General features: G+C 40.0%; 2 protein-coding genes across 6 annotated transcripts; both read right to left on the bottom strand.

Annotated features, from left to right (window-relative positions):
* Window positions 1-999: 999 nt before the first annotated feature.
* On the bottom strand, window positions 1,000-9,040 carry LOC147309764 (interferon regulatory factor 4-like). 2 transcript variants are annotated; one of them, XM_086268449.1, is made up of 9 exons: window positions 8,808-9,040; window positions 8,395-8,634; window positions 7,658-7,844; window positions 7,232-7,308; window positions 6,178-6,316; window positions 5,993-6,094; window positions 4,636-5,010; window positions 3,839-3,945; window positions 1,000-2,769 (listed from the first exon to the last, which is right to left on the bottom strand). In XM_086268449.1, exons 2-9 carry the CDS (start codon window positions 8,590-8,592, stop codon window positions 2,608-2,610), a joined length of 1,347 nt encoding a protein of 448 aa, XP_086124575.1. In that variant the 5' UTR covers window positions 8,593-8,634; window positions 8,808-9,040; the 3' UTR covers window positions 1,000-2,607. The 2 variants fall into 2 exon arrangements, with proteins under 2 accessions (XP_086124575.1, XP_086124577.1); XM_086268451.1 differs by lacking the exon at window positions 8,808-9,040 and having other exon boundaries at window positions 8,395-8,686.
* Window positions 9,041-9,879: 839 nt separating this feature from the next.
* Window positions 9,880-20,308, bottom strand: LOC147309765 (dual specificity protein phosphatase 22-B-like). Of its 4 annotated transcripts, XM_086268454.1 has the most exons (7): window positions 20,066-20,308; window positions 19,883-19,916; window positions 18,078-18,160; window positions 15,670-15,719; window positions 15,298-15,372; window positions 14,665-14,836; window positions 9,886-11,956 (listed from the first exon to the last, which is right to left on the bottom strand). In XM_086268454.1, exons 1-7 carry the CDS (start codon window positions 20,084-20,086, stop codon window positions 11,813-11,815), a joined length of 579 nt encoding a protein of 192 aa, XP_086124580.1. In that variant the 5' UTR covers window positions 20,087-20,308; the 3' UTR covers window positions 9,886-11,812. The 4 variants fall into 4 exon arrangements, with proteins under 4 accessions (XP_086124578.1, XP_086124579.1, XP_086124580.1 ...); XM_086268452.1 differs by lacking the exons at window positions 18,078-18,160; window positions 19,883-19,916; window positions 20,066-20,308 and adding an exon at window positions 15,986-18,068 and having other exon boundaries at window positions 9,880-11,956; XM_086268453.1 differs by lacking the exons at window positions 19,883-19,916; window positions 20,066-20,308 and having other exon boundaries at window positions 9,882-11,956; window positions 18,078-19,852.
* Window positions 20,309-22,383: the final 2,075 nt, after the last annotated feature.

Here is a 22,383-nt window from a genome sequence, read left to right on the forward strand (position 1 = left end):
GGAACTTTAGCAGTCTGGACTGTTTTTGCAACAAATGCTGTGCAGAATACATGTAAGTTGTTGTATATATGGTCTTGCTGAAACAGAGATATGTTTGACCGCTAGAGTTTGGACAAAGTTGATCGTGCAACAGGACAATGATCTCAAGCGCACCAGTTAATCTACAACAGAATAGCTGCAAAAGAAAATCAAGGCGTCGCAATGGCTTAAAGGCCAGACCGCCACCTGACTGAAATGCTGTGATGGGACCTGTGCATAAACAAATGCCCGCAAATCCCGATGATGTGTAGTAAAGAAGAGTTTCACAAAATTCCTCCATAATGATTTGAAAGATAACCAACAGTGACTTTGCAATTAACTGATGCATCTTTTGCTGATACATTTTTTAAAAATATTGAAATCAGTTAAAATTGCATCAATTAAACTGAACTATAATATCTTTGGATTTTAGGAGAAAAAAAAAGATGCAATCAAAAAGATTGAGTCCAAAGCCGTGTAATTACCCACCCTGCCCTTCCTGCTGAAAAGGCATTTTGTTTTCAAAGTAAGCTTTCTGAGTTGTTTTTAACCTCAAACTAATGACATCTTCCTTTCTTCCTTGCTCTTCTTCAAAAATATTTTGTGGCAGTTACAGAAATGTTGTTGTTGTGGGGTTTTATGGTTGTTTTCCATGAAAGTGGAAACAGACTGTAATCTATGAGCAGAAACCAGGAAGGCTCTCTCGAGCGCTGCACGGAAAACCAACCTCTTCCTCTCTCTCCGCCCCTCTTGATGTCATCATATTGTTTGTGATAACCAAGTGTTTGATTAACCAGTCACATCCTGCATCTGAACCACATTTCCTGTTCAGACGCTCACGCGTAGTGCTGATGTTACCATAGAGCTCACACAGTTATGAAGAGATCTTGTCACTTGTTACGTTTTTAGTCATTTATTTATTTATTTTTGAAGGAAATGACACTTTAAAAACAACAACAACAAATGTTCACTTTAACCCTTTCTCAGATCTGCTATATAACAGTCACATTTAACATCACTATTTGATATAAAATTGAGTTTAAAAAGCTTATCTAAAATCAGCTCCCTGAGTTGCTCTCTCTCTCTCTCACACACACACACATACATAAACACAGCCAGGCACAAGACTCCATTCATAATTTACTAAATGATGGTGATAGTGTCTCCTAACAGAAATGTATTTACAAGGAAAAATGTTTTTAAAAATTAACTAAAAAATACAAAAGCTCTTTTGCTTCACTTTCTTGCAGACAGTCAAATGAAGAAGTATGATAACAGACAGTTGAATACAAAAACAACAACATCAAACTGGAGCCAGTAGCTCCTTAGCTAGCAGGGGCTAGCTATGGTTTTGGTTATTAGCTTATATTAGCTTATATTACCTTAGCACAAAGTCTGAAAATTCTTCCATAGTTTTGTCCAGATATAAAATTAGATTCTTGAGTTTAATTTTTTGAAAATTATGGGCCAGATTTACTAAATGTGACAAAATAGCACATGTGCACAATCTCCAAATAGACACCTCATTGGTGTGGTTAGTTTTACAGGTGATTTACAATTGTTGTGCTCTTCTCTGAACATAGCTGCAGTTTCTGCGCTAAATAACATGTTTACTGGTTTTCATTAGAAAGTAACAGAAGGTACATTTGGTAATTTTCAAACTGTTTCTCTTATTTTTTTTCCTAGTCTATAACTAAGCCAAGCTAGGCTAATCTTAGCTAACCAGCTACTAGTTGTTGCCTGGATTGGAGTGGTTTGTGAATGCTAGAGATCTAATATAACTATTGGCATAGAAAGTGATTAGGTTCATTTGCTAATTTTTTTTAAGGCACAAAACTTTCACTCACAGTTTTCTATGATACAATCACCTCAGCTGTCAGTTTCATTTGCATAGTAAGCACATAGACAGTACAAAAATACGACCTCTGGGTCTGAAAAAATGAAGCTAATGCGCCAAGTACCTTAAACTTGCATTCTATCTGAAAGGTACCAGATGGCAATACTTGCGACTGCAAAAAGACTTCCTATTATATCAAAGTCTTTGGGAAAATTGCTTTCTGTCTTGACCTCTGGAAACACTTTCCTGATGTGTTTATGGTCCTAGTCACTTATTTTGGTTCACATTGAATAAAAAACATGAAATTTTTTTAGAAATCTTGATCACTAGGTTTAAAATGGTATGCTCATTGGCTAACAGCTTATAAGTGACAAGTCGTTAGCAAACCAAACTAGCGATAATGAAAATGTTCATCACGAGGCTTCAAAATGGAACTTTAAAAACCGGTGGATGACATCTCAATCATCTTTAATACTTTAACACCTTCATTTTTAATACTGTCTACGAGTAAGCATCAAAATACTCATTATGCCCAAAAGAATACAAAAAGGGAAAAAATAACACTGCATTTTTGACTTAAGACACACACACACACACACAGATACAAAAACCATACAGGGCAGATGGTTGCTGACTTAATGTCCATCAATTTTTGTATACCACTGTCCACTTTGTCCACATCTCAGAGTTTTCTTGCCTGTCGTGTAAAATGTCATCGTGACATTTCCAACAGTCACTTAAACCCACAAAGTTCACTCCTGCAGGCTGCTGCTGTGGTGATGTGTGATGGCCCTCTGGTAGTCCTCGGAGGCATTTATGTGCTCTGTGACTCCTGGATGCTCATAGCTGCGGTAGTAGTGGCTGCCCGGCTGCTGGGCATAGTACAGGAGCTGCCTGGTGAACAGAGGCTCTACCTGCAACACATGAGAGCCAAGGAGGTCAGCAAAATCCATTCAGCATAGCACTATTTATTTATTTATTTATTTTTACCCCCAAAAAAAGTGAAAAAGTAGTTGGTATTTTTGCCAAACTCAATTAAAAAAAGAAAAAATTCAATACACCCTTTCATTTTTCATTTAGGGCAGGGGTGGGAAACTCCAGGCCTCAGGGGCCGGTGTTCTGCAGGTTTGATCCAACACAGCTGATATAAATGACTCAATGGCCTCCTCAATATGTCTTGAAGGTCTCCAGAGGCCTGGTAATGAACTAATCATTTGATTCAGGTGTGTTGACCCAGGGTGATATCTAAAACCTGCAGGACACCGGCCCTTAAGGCCTAGAGTTGGACACCCCTGATTTAGGATGTTAGAGTTTGGGATATATTGAAGCCTTCTGTTGCAGTTCTGTGACACACTCCCAAGCTGTTTGGTTTTTGATAGTTTATTATTTATGGGCGTTTGACTGTTGACAGAGATCCAGGAAGGTTGATTCGCTATTTCAACTTTCCCAGCTTTGTTTTATGAAACCATTTTGAGAAGTCAAACTAGAGAAGGGCAAACCATTCCTAGTTTGGTTAAAGCTCAGCTACGTGGTTAGTTTGATTGAAAGTGTGTCAAAAATCTGTAGCTAAAAGGCACGAACCTTCACTTGGCTCATCCATTTTCACTTTATATAGAAATCAGAGTCTCGGGAGGGTGACAGTGGAACCAGGCTGGCCCTGAATCTCAGTGCGACTTATTTAGAAACCAAATTTTGTTATGAAACACTGTCAACGCTATGACTATGAACAAGGTCCTACAGACTTTCAAATCTTAGGTTTAAACTTTCAAATCCTATTTTTCACTTTTCAGCCCATACTTTAAAGTTTCAGCACTCTACTTTGAACCTTTCAAATCTTAGTTTTGATTTTAAGAACACCAGTTCGAACTTATTGTCAGCTTCCCAGTAAATATTAGGCTTCACTGATCCTCATAAACAAAATGAGGAAAAAAATGAAAGATCTCTGGATCATAATCAGTGGTTAAACTCGGGGGCAGCAGTCACCTGCACAGTGAGGGTCCTTCTTTGTCTCTGTGGGTCCAGACACTCATCTCCGAAACACAGGAGGACCTGGAAGCGGGACGGCGGCCTTAGCCCGTAGCTCTGAATCTCTGCAAGTAGGCAAAAGGACAAAAATGCATCAGTAACAGCTCTGACACCTAAAACACATCAGAATTGATGATTTCAAGCGAATTTCACTTGAAGTGGTGTGACATTTAGAGTGATTCGAATGGAAAGTCCTGGTCACACCATGTATGCAAATACAATTAGCTGTCACAGCTGGAGCTGCTTAGCATGTGGGCGGGATGATGTGGCTGTGTAGACTTCATGTGACTCTCGGCTTATCATAAAATACTTCTTTAAGAAATTATTCTTGGCTGGCACAGTATGTCATGAAGTGACTTCCAGAAAATCAGCTGAGTAATGAGTCTCAGTTTGTTCTACTGCTAATTACATTTAGTGGATTTAGTTTTGAGTTGAGGTGGAGAGTTCTTGACTGAAATCCAAATTTTAGACCAGTTGGTGTTAGTCTTTCTATGTACAGCAAGGTGCCAGCTGGTATGAGTTCTTAAGTGAATCAATCAGATTAAAACATATCAACCAAGCTCTGTCCAGTACACCATGCTGATGATTAAGATACAGGTCAGGGACTTGGTGAATTAGGCATGGCACCATAGATAGGCCTTCATTTAAAAGAATAGTAACATACTAACCCAAAAAAGTGAGAACGTTTTAGTCTTTCGAGCACAAGTGATTGTTGATCAAAGATCCTGAGCTGATTTGAGTTTGTGTCCTCTCACCTGTGAGGTAGTCCTGCGTGTGGAGCAGTTTACAGGTGACGTCTCTCTCCAGCTTGTTGGGTTTGTCTCCGTACGGCGACGGGCCTCCCTGCCAGTACACCCTGCTCTGGCACAGCCTCCGGGCATAGAGCCCATCTGCTCGCATCCACAGCAACACTCCCCTCTCGAGGCTGGCTGGTGGACTCGGAGGACACTCGTCTGGCCTCCTCTGGGATGATAGGCTGTCAACAGGCAGGGGCACCAACTCATGACCTCCAGGCGTCAGGTAGTGCTTATCTGGGTTGCAAGGAGTGATATGGCAGCCATCCGGGCTGGAAGTGGTCACCTCTCTCACCAGAGAGTCCCGGAAATATACGGATACGTGCAGACGGAAGTCTAGAGGAGGACACAGGTAGAAGTTAGCTGAAATTTCTTTTTTTTTAACTCTTTTATGGACTGTCTTTGTTTTATTTTTTAAAAATGAAGCACGTAAGGTTTTCAATGTTCACCACAGCCCAAAGTCGCAGGGTGCTGCTGTATATTATTATTTCAGCGTTCTACATGCTGCTATGTCTTGTACTTCTATAGGAGCGTTCTGCTGAATCTGACAGCAATCTGCATTTTTTTTGGAAATGGTTTTCTGTGTATTGTTTATATGATCAAAATAAACACAAGCAAGAACGATTTGCATCAGATACAAAATTCCTTCACATGTCACTAAAACTAGACCAAAAAACAAAGCTAGTTTGAACACGCTCGGTCGTCAGCTTTGATTAAAGTTGCGTTCCTTTTTTTCCAGCCTCTAGGGGGCAGAGTAAATATTCAAAATTAGCCGCATGTCTATTGAATCAAGCTACCAGCTTTACCTAAAAATAAATACATTTTAGATTATAGCCACCTCATGAAATTCCACTGATAGCGGCTCTGTAGTTGCTAGATATTTAACTTTATTATTAAATTTGGTGCTGATTTTCTGTCTGCTGTTTGTTATGGACAGTCAGAGTACAGTTAATAAAAATGGCAGCCTGCAGCATGATACAGATCCATACACTAAATGCAAGAACTGAAATTAAACTGCACTGAATAAAGCCAAGGAACAAAGTCTCAGGTGAAATTAGTAGTTTTCTGACTTCTGCACAGCATTACGCAGTTTCAACCTAATTGTACCTTTAAATGCTAAAATCTGTGTCATACTGTGACATTTTCAGCTGTTTTGAGCTTATGTAAATATGCATTTGCTGCTTGTTCTATGTAGATGGATTTTTGCTTTTTTTTTAAAAAAATAGGACCTTAAGTTTAATTCTCAGCAGAGGATTCTGGTGAGAGTTCCTGATTTTATAGCGTGAGGGGAAAAAGTGAACTGAAAGTATTCGTGTACCTGAAAGTGCCTCTGCTGATCTGATGCTGGCGTCCAGTGTGAAAGGCGAGGGCTGACTCTCAGCTGGACCGTATGAGTAAATTGAGGCTCTTAGCTGGTATCCTGCACACAGAACAAACTATGTAGGCAATGCTAAAACTGATAACAATGCTTTTATTTTGCACGCTAAATAATAAGCCGTGTACCATTTTCCATGGATGAGCCCTGCCACGGCAGGGTGCGGGGCGGACAAGGACACTGAGTGAAGGGCAGCTCGGGCAGAGAGGCCTGCTCCTGACAGTAATCTCTCCAGCCGCATTCTGGACTCGCCATGTACTGTGGCATCTATAGAGAGGAAAGCAGTTAGCTGAGTGCACATCTTTGATCATAAGATACCAACAAACAGTCTTTGCATGATGCTTTTGTAATACATTACTCTTTAGTAGGCTTATAAGGACTTTTTTGCAACTTGTTTTATATGACCATTGCAGAATTCTTTCTTCATCCATAGATTTTTGCTTAAGCTAGTGATAAAATCCTTGCACCATAAACTCTGATTTGTTTTTGCATGAAAAGATAACGCCAACTCGCTGACTCACAAAAATAACTTAAATCAACTTGAGAGGAGAAAGCTGATTTGTTCATTTTGAGTGTGTAGTACTTTAAAAGGATAGGTCACACAGATTAATCAGTGCAGAAAAATCAATTATGGTGAGTAACATCTGAAACTACACCATGTCCGAGAAACTGAGATCTAAGAAATAGACATCACATTACTAAAGTACGGATTTAAAACTAAGCATCTGCAGCCTTTGTAGACGTGTTCCATACTTTATGAAAACAAATGTAAATTATTAAGTAAAGCAGAGCATAACTATACTCTTCATTACCCAGGCAGGAAGTACAGATAACTTTAAATAAACTAGGATAGATAAAGTTAAATGCAACAACATTTAATTTGGTAAATGAGAATTAGCATTTACAGTGTGGCAAAAACATATTTTGCCATAAATTGTGTGCTTTTTTTTTTTAATCAGTTGCTGCCAAGAAATCTAAAAAGGACCCAAAAACTCCAGAGTTTCTATCAGCCCCTGAAGTCAGCACAAGTCATAGTTGGGGATGCACATCATTACCCTTCACTTGTGTTTGTAAGGTCATCCATGCATGCACAATATGACACTGTCTGTGTCTTCAACCTCCCTAATTCTCTCTGTCTTACTTTAGTCCCGCCCCACTTGTTTCTATGTGCAGGAAAATCACCTGAGTCGGCACAGAGGGGTAGGAGGGATGCATCTGAAAGCTCCCTGGGCTCAGAGGACTGTCCTCCTGTCTGGGCCCTGCATGCGGGAAAGAACATTTTTATTAGAAAAGCGCTCTAGAAAATGTCTGAACACATTTTCTGTCAGTACATTTAGAAAAGTCCACATCGATGCAAGTACTTCAGCATGACTTGAGCTGGTGCTTTGACAGTTTGAGGAGTCAGAGAATTTCCACTTTATGTCTGATACACAACTAATTATCAGATTGTGATCATCTAATAATAATAACTACAATAAAACACATCAGTAAAACCCTTTATCCAGTTTGGTTATTGCCGCTGTAGCCCAATCAGCTTTCAGTATTACTACCAGCTTAATTCATGCTGCAGTAAACTTTTTTCAACGCTTTGTTCGAAGGGGGACTGACTTTTCTTGGCGCCCTCGGGGATGATGCGGTAAACTTTGTAGGGGTCCGAGATGTCCAGCTGGCTCCTGTCCACCAGTTCCTCAAAGTCATTGCTCTTGTTGAGGGCGCAGCGCAGGCGTGTCTTCCATGTCGGCGGGTCGGGTTTGTCGATGCCCTCCCGAAACTTGCCTTTGAACAGCGCCCAGGCCTGCAGACAGGTCCGCGGGGAAATGTTTAGAATACCTCCCTCAAGTTTAGCGCGAGAGAATCACACAGCCTGGCCTCTCCTAACTGCGACTGCACGGCCTGTAGAAGAACATCCTCCCGGTGCTGATAACTAGTTACTAACTCTTCACCAATAATTATAAAATAAAACTTTCGTTTATTTTTCGTTAAGTGGCTTCTTTGGAGCACACAGTCATTTTAAAGAAGTTGTTTTGCGTCGCTCTCCCAGTAATGTGTGACTTTTTTTACAGCATGGTTCAAATATTCTTATATGGAAATAATCGCATCCTAATGTATGGAGCGAATTTCATGAAAGACAGCAAAACCCTTTTTTATATAATGCATCAGAGAATATTCAAACGCTACTAAGACGCCTAATCGAGTTAATTATTTTTACACACATCATTAAAAGGCTATAAGAGAGTTTAACAGCTCTAAAGTTTGTAATACTTTAACACATATTGCTGTTGTTTTATTCTGAAAGGCGCAGCTCGCTTGTGGCTGGCGGACCCCGGAGGATGCGGGTCTCTTACCTTAAAAAGCGCGGCATCCTCATCCCGGTTGTAGTCCTGTTTCCCGGCGTGTTTCCACGGTATCCTGAAGATGGTCTTCTCGTCGTTCTCCCAAACCAGACCGGGATATTTCCCGCAGTCCACCTGCTCGATGAGCCACTGGCGCAGCTTGCCGTTGCCGCTGCTGCCGGAGCCTCCGTAATCCACGTCGGGGTTCATCTCTGACCAAAAAGACGCACGGGACAACTCCACTGTCTGCTCCTGTAACGTAGTAATATCACACGCTCTCGTGTTTGTGTGTGTTTTGAAAGTAGGCTTGTGTAGGTTTAGTAAAGAATGATTAAGTTAAGTAAAACTACTAAAGGTTAACCCACTGCGCTCCCACGCAGACTAACTTCACTGTGCGCTTCGCAGGCTGATCGAAGCCGTCTTACCTGTGAAACTTGAAAGCCGTCGAGTTTTGATATCAGTCAGGGTCAGAAAGTCCTCATCATTCCGGCGGGCCCGCTTAAATCCACCCAGCCTATGGTGAGCAGAGGGAGGGCGGAGCCGGGATGCTGAGGAGGGTGCACCTGCTGCTTCTGCTAGGCCCGCCTGCTTCCCTCCTGCGAAGCTTATCAGCGCGCACACAGCGGCCGATCTACAGTAATACACTGGGGAAACCCTGCCGGCGTCAACCCGAAGTGTCACACACCCGCACACGTGGAAAATGATAGGATGGAGACGAAAACAATTCTTTGAAATTATAAAGCTTTACGAAAAGTACTCTAGAGTGGTCCAGAGGTAGAAGCGACGCAGAAAAACATCGGCAGCAGTTTTCCCACTGGAAGATTATTCAGAACAGCTGACATAACGCCTCAGACAGGAACACAATACCACATAAGATTATCATTTGCCGTGTCAGAGCTTTAGGAGGCCTGTTAGGAGAATTCGACAGATGATCAATTCTGTAAAAGCAATGCGGTCCAGGAGTCCGAGAAAACATGGTTTTGAAAAGTTCCCACTCATTTCCCCTCAGTATGATTTTCAAAGTGAGTCTGGCTCCTGTGGCAGTTTTGCAGTGCTGCAATAAATATCCATCACTGCTTTCATTACTTAAGTGAACGCAGTGATGTGAGTATAAGACAGATCTAAAAGTGTGTTAGTTACAAACTAACAACTTTCCCCCCTTATTTGCTTTCAGTTTTTCTGGGATAAGTACAAATACTGATGTGTTGCGTAACCTACAACTGTTTAAGGTACTCAGTTTGTATTTTATATGAAATATGAGAGAGAAACGTGCCTAGAGAGTCATTAGTCATTATGCAGCAGACTGGTTCCTGTCAGTCTTATGCTGTCAGCATTAATCAGGAATACACAAACTGTGACATTCTGGGCTGATAACCTGTAGTTATCCTTAAAATTTGTGGATATTTTTAACTTTTTATATGTTTTTTAATTATTCTTATGAACATATTAAATATTTATGAATAGATTTTATTTTTGTATGTTTTGAACATTTAACTCTTGGGACATGTATGTGATGGAACAGATAAATGTCAGCCTCTGATAATGGCCGTTAACCAGGATACCGATATCAGTCTGATACCTGTACACGCCTATTATTAATATATGAATTTACCATCAGTACTGATGCATGAAGCGACATTATAATGTACATTGTAGAGCTTAAGCTCATCTCAGATCGATGTCTTTAATGCTCTCCTACTCTTAATCTCTCTCTCTAATTCAGAAAAGTAAGTACAATTTTGTTCTAATGTCGTGAAGTAGAAATATAAAACTTTGAAAGTAGAATTATGAAGTGATATTAGATAGGTACAAGTACTTATTTGAAGCTTTACCTACTTATCAGCACGAGAACTGAAAGGAACTCATTATGCAAATGCTTCCCATCAGCGTTATACCATAGTTGATCCTAATCTGTAACCGGTTGCCAGGTTACAGAAATCAGTCGTGTTTTTTTTTTTCTTTGTAGTGTTCATCTTTAAAATGACAACTGTGTGAAAAATGCACATGTGGATGTATGATGCACTTCATCACACGTAATCTCAGTGCTGCTCTACATTTCACATATGGCACTTTTAAACCAACAATATTCAGCCGACAGCTGTAGCTGAACAACTTCTCATGTTGAGATTTTAAATAATTCAAAAATGAGCATATAAAAGTGACCATGCACTGTTATATGTTAAGCCACTTGGGGAGGATTCACGAACACGTTCTAGCTCGTGGACCCCCACTAAAAGCTCTGGGCCCCTTGGTTATTGTAGTTCTGAGTTCCTCTGAGGAGTGGTTTCCACTTTTCAGCTGGTGTCATTTAAATAACTGAAAGAGGCCTGAAGAGGTAGAATTGTGCAATATTTTAAAGGGCAAAGACCTGTGACGCAGAATTTTCTCACCACCAGTTATCTGGTGACCTTTGAGCTGACTGCTACAATGTAGACCACTATATGAAGAAGTCAAAACTAATTCAATTACTGTGCGGTCATAATAATGTCAGAATTTCATCGTCAGCAGAGATACTGTTCTCCACAATATGTGCGATAAACTTCTACTTAAGTCATTTATGACCTTTACCTGGATCTGAATACTGCTTTTATCCAGAAACCAGGTCAAAGATGGATTTTAGTCCCTCGTTTTGTTTCGAAAAGGCTTGAAATAACTAAAAAAAAAAAGAAGATTAATACATTCCTTTGTTGCATTATTACAATCTAAATATTTTCACTTGATGAGTTAAATGTCATCTCAATGCATGCATAATTAAACAAAATACGAAATGCAAACTAACATGAAAACGTTAACATAAAAACTCTACATATATAACTGCATTTACACAGACTGTGCACATATTAAACTGCACAAATAACATCAAATGAAAAGTTTACATTTAGGAAGAACAGCACAATAGTTAAAAACAGCACATCTGATTTTTTTTTTTTTTTTACTGTAAAATATAAAATAAAGCGTTCTTTAGCTCTCACACGGTCTCAGAAAGTAATAGTCATTTTTCAAGTACAAGACACAGCATAACATAACTGACGGGGGACGGCGGGGTGGGGGGGTGTACAGGAGGAGTATGTGTTCACACTGTGGACTGTATGTACATATATTTCCTTGGTGTCATGCTTGACTGCCCTTGCATGTTGTTTTGACAGTTAGAGGCAAGGACATGACATGACGAAGGGAACTGAAGACGGTGACATAAAATCCCCCCGTCACATGTCTGCTTAGCCACTCCACGCACACGAGACTGAACTTATCATCCTGACACTGAACTTTTTATGAGACAGGTGTTGCTGACGCAGTGCGAGGTTGGGGGCAAAATGATTTTAAAATGTGCACCCGGTCTCTGTGGGATTAAAGGGCCAATCAGAAGCCCGCTGTCCTCTGCTTCTTAAGTTCAGGTGAGAAATGACTGAAGATGCAGAAATGAGTTTCTTTATTTGCTGCTCGTGGCCAGCGCGGGAGTGATGCTGGTTGTTATGGCATCGCTGGTGCTGGATTTCCGGTTTAAAAGGGCCTCGATCTCCTCATCATCACTGAACGTGCTCTTCCCGTACAGCTCCTTCCACCAAGCTCGATACTGCGGGGAGCAGAGTCAAAGACAATGTCTCTGTTTAAGACAGGCACTGGACACGTTTTACATCGGACAGTCACTTAAAACAACACCTCACTGCTGTATAAAATCAGCTTACAGGCTGCTGATTGCCTTACACGCATCACTGCACAAGCTTACAGATGAAACGCTGCGTTATGTTATAAATTTGGATTCAAGAGTACATGCCTGCATGAATGAAGCCAAAAGTAATAAAAATCCACAGACATTAAATACAAACAATATTTCTAATTAAAAATGCAATAATTATAATCATAAAAAATAAGTCATGACTCATCCTTTTCTGTTATTTGTGTAATATTTGAGACTGTATGTACTTTTGTACACCTGCATTAGTGAACTGTTGAAGTATCAGGTTAATTACTATTATTATTCATGACTAATGCACTGTTTTGTATATATTTTATATATATTATTTTAATCATTTGAGGGAACTCATCATAGAGGCGGAGCATCTTCAGTTGTGTTTGTAATAGCAGCACTATTCATTCCTAAGTATTCATTACCACCGTTGCCTTTTATTGTTTTTTTTTGTGTGTGATGTGATTAAAGTGCAGACTTTATTTAAGGCTTTTACATTAACTGTTTATGAATTACAAAGCATTTTATACCCAGTCCTCCCTTTTTTCAGAGACTCAAATATAATTTGACACTAATATAATTTAAAGTATAAGGATTTTTTTTAAAAATACCTTTATGAAAAGCCTTTGCAGCTCATGTCTGCCTGAAGTGTAGAGCACACGGATATGACATCTCCCTGGAGATGCTCTGTTAGGTCTCTACTGCCACACCTTCTGCTGCTGGTTATTTGTAGGTCTTTGCCTTCAGTTTTGTATTTAATAACTGAAAAGCGTGCTCGTTACCCATTTGCACTGTGAAGTGAACTCTATCAACAGTCACATCGATATTAACCACCGTTTAAACTGGCAGCCATATGTGATGTGGTATGTTCTGGATCATGAACTGTTCTTTTTCTTCTCCTGGTTTCATCTCTCCAAAGAATTTTTTTCTATGGCTGGGCAAGTTTTTCAGATGTCTAATCTGTTCTTATTGTTCTTGAGTGTAACAAGTGGTTTGAGCAGATTGTTCATTTGGAAGCTCTTAAAGACCTCACATCCACTGAAATCTGCTGCTTTGCTAATTGTCCAATTACTTTTGAGTCTCTGAAAATGGTGTGATGAGTACAAAAATAACTATAGTTTTCAAAGAATTTGTTTTAATCGCCCTGAATCCGAGCTGAAAGTGTCCACTGTTTATGTTTAAATACAACTTCATGTACGGCACATTTTAGTGCTATTTGAGGTACTTCACAAAAAAAATTAAAAGACTTTAAAGTGAAACAAGCAACATAACTGCACCAAAATGCAGTGCAGTTTATGGAATGCATGCTAATTTGATTTAGGCTGCTGTGAAACTTAACTGAAAAAGGTGAAGCATAACCAAAAACAGAGCTGAGGTATCAGTCGTAGTAGTAGCAGGGCCCAGTCCCACTGACAAGTTTATGAGAGCTTTTCGGCAGACGTTCTGTGCCCTTTATGCACACTTTCAATAAGTCTGCATTTTTGCTGACTTTGCCCACAGCTCATAGCATCTTGACTTAAACAGGGTTACTGAAAAAAGCAGAAAACAAGCATGTGATGAGCAGCCTCCTAAATGTTCAAAAATGCTACATTTATTACACACCTGATTTAGACTTTTTTTTAAAGACTGCTCACAGTGCACATACAGCAGGGGGAGTAATTATTTGACACTTATTTCACTCAGTGATGTGTAAATCAATTCTACCTTTTTTTTAAAAAATGTGTTGATGTTCTGTCTCGGTCCAAAAATTAGAGACTGTTCGTTTCTTTGTAAGCGAATAAACTAAACCAGCAGGGGATCAGTTATTTCATTGTTTCCCCCACTGTAAGCTGGAGTTTTAGGCACATGTGGCCTGGATCCTTGTCAAGCTGAAGAAGTTTAGATTGAGCACTTTTAAAACTTATCCGAACACATCTGACATCCTTATACACAGATATCATTTTATAATACAGTTCTGCAGCTGTTCTATATTTGTTTTTGGACTGAGTACTACAACTGCTCCTTTTCCAATAACTGTCCATGTGGGAAATGCTTTTGGGCCCATGTCATGTGACATGAAGGTCATTCCATGCAGGACAGCAGCAGAGTAATCGTCCAGCAGCTGAATAGGATGAGTAGTCTTCAAACAGCGGCATGCACTGCTCTCGTCACAAAACGGCACCAGCTCTAACAAGAAGAGAGGGTTAAATGGTCCAAGTGGGAGCATAAGGAAAAGTACATGTGAAGCATCTGTTTCTCAGATATGTACTTCTCACACAGGTCCTCATTTAGGAGCTTTACTAACACCCATATAAACCAGACTGGGTTGGCTTTTGAAGGGAGTAGTTCACACTGTTGTATGAAAACGTCAGGTTTTTGTTTTGTTTAGTTTTTTTGCAATTTCTCATGTCATAGCCTCCAGCTTTTAGACAAAGAATGCTTTGATGAGCGGTATATTGAGACCAGGCTGTACCTGAACTCACAAATTAAACCCACACACTCATCTGTCCAAATGTATTGCATCTTTTAATCCACATAACCGTTTTCAGCTGTCCCAACATAACTGATTTTTTTTCAATGAATAATCAAAAGTGAAATTAATTATGATGACTCACTTCTGTTAGTTCTGTGTTTTCAAACTCCTCCAGCTGCCGCAGGAAGCCCAGGTTGGGCCCCGCACACGGCCTGACTGACCGAACCGCTGCCAGGGACTCTACCCATCCGTGACCCGTCACCGTCATGATGTAGGCCACCACCAGAGTCACGCTGCGGGACACTCCTGCCATGCTGAGAACACAGGCCTTCACAGCTCAGAGCAAGATAATCACCTCATATTCAGATTCTCTGCTTTAGTGTACAAAGAAGTGAAACCCCTTCTGTCCCAAAGCTGTGGTTAAATGCCTGATTTTGCATGTTTGATATGAGAAAAGATGAAAGGTAATGAAATGTGCAATGAAAGCTTTAACCAAAATTTTTGGCAGACAGCTTCTTTTTGGTGCTAGTGATGTGGTTGAAAATGAGAACGGGGTCGATAAAATATGAGGACCTCCGGTCTGCGATCAAACCCAGAGCAAATTCTCATGATTATGAATAAAAATCTTTTAGATCTTAATGTTGAAACTTTTTACAACATCTCTATGCCAAAATACGTAATATAGTCTACCATATATCGTAACTGAATGTTTTTTTAATATGACCAAGTATCATTTCAGATGACATGTAAAACAGGACTGAGGCGTTCCACTCACCAGTGGACGAGGCAGCCTTCTCCTTTCAGTCGGGATTCATGGATGAACATGATGCTGTCTCTGAAGTACTGAATCCTGGTGAAATGAATCACATTCACAAGATATACAACATAGTGAGGATCATGCCTTTCAACCTTAAAACTGGATTATTATTATTTATTATTATTTACCATAGCTGTACAATTTAGTTTGTAGTCGGTAAAGAGATCATGTGTTTAATTATTTAAACCAACCTTTTTAAAAAAGGATGCATTTGGATAAATTTTCTATTTTGCAAGCTGTAATTCATTTCTTTTATTTATAGAAATGGGGCAAAGAGCTCATACATATATGCAGGTTTTATATATATTCAACATTTATTCAAGTACTCACAGGTTTTGCTTGGAATGGTCAGCTGCGGATATACAAAGGTATGTGATGCCCTGTGAGAGAGGGAGCAGCTTCATTAAAGAAGTGAATACTTTAGTGGCAAAAGTTAACATGATAGGAAAAGGCGAGTGCTCAACTATTGAGCAGGGGTCATTTGTTTGAAAACTGGAACTAAACTCACTTCTTGTTTCTCACTTCCTATGGGACAGCCCCTGAAACCTTGCCCCTCTGGCCCTGCCCATGTGGTAGGTCACGACATAACGATGTTTGCTTGTGTTTGTCTCTGTGCTTGTGTGTGTGTGTGTGCTGTGTTGTGCACCTGGCAGCTGATGGTACATGCAGTGGACAGAAACCACCTCGTCCTGGTATGACTGCACCACTGCAAAAACCCCTGAGCCCTCTGGGACAGACCGAGTCCTGGAAGTGCTCCAGACAGGTGAGATTGCACGCACAGAGCCCCGACAAATGCAGACACATTTATAAATACCAATGAAAGTGCCCATATTAAAGACATGCCTAAGGTTCATGAAGGCTAAATTATTATTTCTGATAGAGAGAGTCAGATTATGCAAACGGTTACCGAGAAGTCCTCATATCTTCACACTATCACTCTTATAGCTCATCATGGCCTTGACTCAGTGGTACTGTTTGTAAAATCATGACTACACTCTAAGTCAAAATATATGAAAATTGTGGATAAATGCAGACATTTATTTACTTTACTTGCAAAAGGAATATTTGGGGCTTGGAATTAGTTGCAAAAGATGACCTTTTATTTTGCAGTATGATAATTAGGTTCATATACAGTAAATGGCACATTTAGAGACTTGGCCAGATGTAAATGCGCAGACCACATCATCGTTGCAAATTCTACCTTCCTCTCTCAGGAACCATCACGCTGTCTTCCAAGAAATCAATCAGTCCGCGGTTTGACTGTTAGGTATGCAAATAACCCATCCCATCTGGCCACTTGGTCTAAAACAGACCTGAGTCATCATTTTTGCCTCAAAACTCAAAAAGTTGCATCACACATGATTTTGTATGTTTTAAAAAAAGCAACTGAATAACTGTCATCACAGTTCAGAATGAGTCCGTAGGGCCAGACTTCACTTCAGGCCCAAAACCTTGTAAAAGTTTTGGTGGTTGACCAGTTTGAGTAGTGATACTGTAATACAAGTTGCTGTTTCTCTTCACTGTTCAATGAAACATGCTAACATGGATGGAGAAAGTGTAGAGAAATCGCTGAGCGCTTTTCATGTTCGCTTTCAACAAGAAAAGATGAAAGTTGTGAAAGCGGACACTGAAGATGGCAAGCGGATTCAAGATTTTCAAGAGACAAGTCCCAGTACGAAGCCGACGGGAGGACGTAATGTATTTAATGGGCTCAGATGAGATCAGGAGTCTTAAAGTCAAATCATTCAATCTGTAAATAATTACAGGCTTGTACACATCAAAAGTGTGCATCATTTCATAAACTCTGACTCAAGGTATTGTGTATTTACAGAAAGATACCTCAGAAAAACCTCAAAATCAAACTATTTGTTCAGTAAAACTTACATCTTCACACATATTTTATGCTTCAATCTATCAGCTCCTCACATTCACTAACACACACACAAACACACACAAAAACACCTTTCCTGCTGTTTCATACACAAATTGCCACATCTAAATGCAGCACTGAAAAGCCAGAAACTTTTTTTTGCAAAGTTCCACTTTCAAGACTTTCTGGACCTCAAGCTGCTGAGCTAAAAGCATCTCGTGTGAACAATACTGTGCAACATCCACTAACCTTGGCTTGCATCTGCCTCACAGCTGCATCAACTGAAAACAGCATTCAGATTTTCATATATATACTAGAATCCCACACAATATCGAGGACCCACAGTCAATTAGAAAATTGCTTCTCTGGTGAGAACTGGTGAATTCCAGGTCTTATGACTGAATTTAAAAAAAGAAGACAGAAGACACATGTGACTTTCACACTAATTGAAGTGGTCTCTTTCAATAGCCTTTGATAAAGATCTGATGTTGATAATGAATGATCTGATGATCATTCAGCCTTTAAAAACACAAGGTGACCTCAGAAGATTAGAAATGGAACGATTTATTGCTATTAACTGTGTCTGTATGCAGTGTATCATTTCAAAGCATTTATTTAAAACTTGTCCTCTCTTTTCATAAACTTGTTAAGGTAATAACTATATTTGAAGCAGCTCTGTAAACATATTAAGGTGGGAAAGAGGCTCTGGGCTGACAACAATATCTCACAGTTTCAGAATGAGTATTAATCAGCAGGGGGACACAGCAACCACAGTCGTGCTCAGAGGAGCTTATGTACTTTATGGTTGGGTTAATGTTGAGGTCAGGGGGTCGTGCAATCTGATGCAAGACATTAAAAAAGGCCTCACCTCCAGAACGGGCGCAGCTGTATCATGGATGGACAGGATGTGGGTGATGTTGTGCTGAGCCAGCAGCTCCCCGTCTCGAGCATCTGTGGAACGCAAAGAAAATCGAGAAATACACGATACACCCTGCATCCAATCACCAATCACACCGTGTGAGCTCCAAACTAAATAAAGCATCTTCTGCCCAACAACAACCCCCCTCCTGAAGTGACTTCCAAGCAAATGTGGCCTTAAGATTTCAAAGTTTTGCTCTGGTTTTGAACTGAAAGAAAAACCGGAAAACCAGTGTTTCTAAAACAGTCCAACAGCTTGGCCCAAAAGCAAGAAACAGTAATTGTTCTAATCAAATTTTGTTCTTTGAAAGGAAGCCAAATGTTTTCTACCTTGGACAGATGTGCCTTGAGCATTTTTTCTCATATGCTTTGCAAGTTTGCAGGATGCTGATTGGGGCCACCTATACAAGAGCAAGATGAGTTTGCACTGAAACCTCCTTAAAGCTAAATTCACTCAATAATTAAATGTTTTGTCATTGGAACTCTTATTAACTGTAGGACACAACCAACCAATTGCATCATACAGTAAGAAAACAGTGTGAGTGGCATCAGTGCACAGAACACTTGCAGAGGAAATACAACCCTAAATCACTGGATGACCGCAGCGTCAATGTTATGCAACAAGTGCTGCAGTGTGTCATGAGATAAATAGTTTAGTTGAGTGTCAGATGCTGATATAACAGTGAAGTGACGAGAGATGATTTTTTGCTTAGGGCTGAGAGGTTCAGCACCACTCAAGGTTTCTAGGTGCTGGCCTAAAACCTGCATCCTCCCATTCAAATCCGTCAGCTTCCTTCATGAAAGATTACGTTTTTCTTTTTTTCCCCCATGGTTAAATATTAGTTCTCAAGGAGAGAAATGTTTCCAAATCTCTTCTGATTTCTAAAGTGCTAAATTTAAGTGTTGTCATCATGGCTACCTTTATTTCTTTTATAAAGTTAGGTTGTTATAAATTCAGAGATCAAGCCTTTAGTAGTGTTGAAGCTGATGAGATTGGGACTAAAGATGTGGGATTAAGCAAAAACATAGAAGATGTGATGAACATTGAAGAAACTAACAGCTTAGTTTAGCAGACTAGCAAAGCTAAGCAGAGTACAGACTAGCTCAGAATAGTAAGAGTAGAACAGCAGTAACGCCTGTAAATATCCAAAAGTGGCATTGATGGAACTTTCGCAGCCAAAAGCTCCAGCTCGCTTTATATGTGCTAAGTCATGTAGATGAATGAAGATCAAAGGCCTGCTTAACATTAAAAAGGTGTCACATTTCCTATTTGACAGCAATTCCTTGAACATACTTTATTTCTAAAAAAGAGCTGCCTGCATTTTAAGACGTTTCCTGTGTAGTCATGATTCTTAATGTGTGCAAAGATTAAAAAAAGCAGCCCAACAATTGCATTTGGTGCTTTATGGAAACGTGTGGAATGTAGTTCACACCGAGGGACACCCCCGCGCCATGGGGCATCCCCTCCCACACCACCGCTCAAATATTCACATCAGCGCTCAAAGTAATGTTTCCCCCAGCTGCTGGCAGATTTATACCTACTCAGAGGGTAAAAAACACACTTTTTTTTTGTTAAAATGCAATATTTCAATAGCTCAGCTTTACACTGTGACCTCTCGACTCTATAGAAACTGAGCTCAGTGTAGCATCTCACCACATGCCCCTCCGTATGAGGAACTGAAACAAACTACTACTACATTATCCGGAAAATAAATCAATTTTTTTACACACATGACAAAAGGCACCGCAGCCTACCTTTGATATTTCCAAGATAAAGATCAGGCAGGACCTAAAAACAGTTCAAAATTGTGTAAAATGGAAAATGCAGAAGTTAAAGAAAAAACAAGATCTTGGGGTTGTTGTTTTTGTCTTTTTTAGAAAAATATCATGGCAGGCTCTGAAGGTTTGATTTCCTAGATATCGTTGTTGATACTGTACCTTGTTTATTCCGTTACCCATCTCTGCCAAAGGTGTGTAGATAAGCACACTGAATTTAAGAGGAATTTGAAGTCATAACTGGAAAGTGATTCCTTTAGGGAGACGCTTAAAGCAGCAACTTAACTGTCTCTAGTCACTAACTGCTACTCGGTTTAAAGGAACCCTGACAACTTTTTAGTTTAACTCAAACTGTCATGAAGACCTCAGCTCGTCCGTCTCCCTGAGTGCCACTTCATTGAGAGCACGTTTTCCTCAGAATGTGACCTTAGCACATGTTTATATTTAGACCATGCGTTGGTCATGGGACCATGGATAGGCACATAGCAACCAGACAAAGATGGTTGAAGGCCAGAACAGATCCGATGGCCCAGCTATCACTATCTGCTGAGCTGTCAGCACCCTGCTAGGAACACCTTTGAATGAAGCTCAAAATCAATTATCTGTGTGTTCCTGCTGTAAATGAGAGGGCAGCTGTCTTAAAACCAAGATTGCAATCAGGATTCTTTCTCTGTGTTTATCCATTCAGATCAAATTCAGTCTCTATTTCTACTAATATCTGTGACAACCTCAAGCCAGTGTTACACGTTTGTGCCCAAGAGTTGCAAACCAGTGTGGCAAAAAAAAATCCCCACAATTTTCTGTTTCCTAAAAACAAGTTGTACTTTTCAAATACCCGTTCTAATATTTTCTAATAACAAAGTAGTGCTTTTAAACCTAATTTCGTCTTCGATTTCAGAATTCCCCCATTTATGTCTAATTTTGTGCTTCTCAGTGGACATCCTCTTAATTCTAACTCGCTCTGTTCATTTCCAGTAAATCTGGCTACATCTTCAGTGCATCGCTCTGAGCCGATCGAGGTATTTTTAGCCCGGCTTTGTCTTGTGTTCCTCTGTGTGGTTCAGTGTGTGTGTGTGTGCGTGCGTGTGTGTGTGTGTGTGGCACAGAGACAGGCAGGGGAGAGTGGAGGCGTTTACAAAAATCTGCCTGCTGCCTGCCTCAGAGAACTAGGTGGAACAGCTCATCGGCACCGAAAACTCAAAACCATTGATAAACAAAACAGCTCACACATTAGAAACCATGATGATACATTAAAAATACACCTTGATCAGAGCTGAGAGAGTGCGCGTCTGTGTGTGTGTGTGTGGGTGGAGGGGGTGGGAGATTGGGTTTCACAATAAAACTGTCTTTTTAACAAGAAGAAGAGGAGTCTTTCGGGTTTGAGGAAGGTTTGCACATCAAGCCATCACTTTATCGAAAGCCGTTTTTGGGCTCCAACTTAATACTTACTTTTTAAATGTACTTAATTATTAGTTTGCTTATTAAATTGCCTCTTAATAGTGAGGAAACACGCTGTTGTGTGTGAAACAGTCTAAAACCTCAAACTATCTCATTTATGGCGAAATAACTGAGAAAATCATCACATTTGAGAAGCTGAAACCACAAGACCTTTGTGTCTTTAGCCACAGGTCTTTGTAGCCACATGCAAGCCTGTCTCTCTGTGGTTGGCTGTGTTGTTGTGCTGGCACACCACTTCAGTTTAATATTGCAACAATTATTCCACGAGTTTCTCTAAAATCCTATACAGACGTGTACAATCACCAGAGGTTGAAACCTACTCATTTTGGTGAATTTGGGACTTGTCCTCTACAGCTACCATGAAGTTTATGGTAGTGGAAATATCTGAGAAATCACAAAATATTCAGCGTCTCTTAAGGATGAATTCCAATAACTTTGGTGCAAAGTTTTCCTCTCCAGAGGGTCAAAGATGTTGCTTCATTCATTCAAGCCAACATCAGATAAGGGGTCTCGTACACGTATTCATATTTCCCTGTCAGTCCATCCCCTGACTTTACCTTGAGGTTGACATTTGACAGATATCTGATTACACACCCATGAAATTACGTGAAATACTCAAGCTCGCTCAAGGATTAATGTAGGCCTTTCGTTACATAAACAACAGTAGAAAGATGGCAGGAAATGAGGGGGGAGAGAGCAAGAAGGAAATTGATATGCAACAAAGCTTCCCGTGAAAGGAGTGGTTTCAAAGGGCTGTAACATTTCAGATGTCTCACAGGGATTAACCATTCTGAGGTCTTACTGATCCAACACACAGTAAGTTCTGTAATCAAGTAAAAGAGGTTTTTTTGTCATATCACATATAAAATCTGGAATATTTCCATATGTAGTGTAATGTTGATGCTTTATGGTAATTTTTAAGTGTGTCACCTTCCTCAAATAAAGTCCATTAAAAGGCAAAGGATGAAAAAGGAAAGAACGCTTCCTATAAAACAGAAAAGGAAAACCCTATATGAATTCTG

Source organism: Aulonocara sp. 'chitande type north' Nkhata Bay, linkage group LG17, assembly GCF_057382095.1.
Source record: "Aulonocara sp. 'chitande type north' Nkhata Bay isolate Kocher_YH1m ecotype deep benthic linkage group LG17, A_spYH_male_GT1.1, whole genome shotgun sequence".
NCBI lineage: Eukaryota > Metazoa > Chordata > Actinopteri > Cichliformes > Cichlidae > Aulonocara > Aulonocara sp. 'chitande type north' Nkhata Bay.

What these genes read in the sequence shown, in the direction of transcription:
- LOC147309764 (XM_086268449.1), bottom strand. Translation starts at nt 8,592, where the DNA reads ATGAACCCCGACGTGGATTACGGAGGCTCCGGCAGCAGCGGCAACGGC. An exon ending in ATCAGCAGAGGCACTTTCAG is followed by an intron (nt 5,011 to 5,992) that starts GTACACGAATAC and finishes GTCCTCCTCTAG; the next exon opens with ACTTCCGTCTGCACGTATCC. An exon ending in CACGCAGGACTACCTCACAG is followed by an intron (nt 3,946 to 4,635) that starts GTGAGAGGACAC and finishes GCCTACTTGCAG; the next exon opens with AGATTCAGAGCTACGGGCTA.
- LOC147309765 (XM_086268452.1), bottom strand. Translation starts at nt 16,180, where the DNA reads ATGTCTTTAATATGGGCACTTTCATTGGTATTTATAAATGTGTCTGCA. An exon ending in CATGTACCATCAGCTGCCAG is followed by an intron (nt 15,720 to 15,985) that starts GTGCACAACACA and finishes CCTCTCTCACAG; the next exon opens with GGCATCACATACCTTTGTAT. An exon ending in GACCATTCCAAGCAAAACCT is followed by an intron (nt 15,373 to 15,669) that starts GTGAGTACTTGA and finishes TCATTTCACCAG; the next exon opens with GATTCAGTACTTCAGAGACA.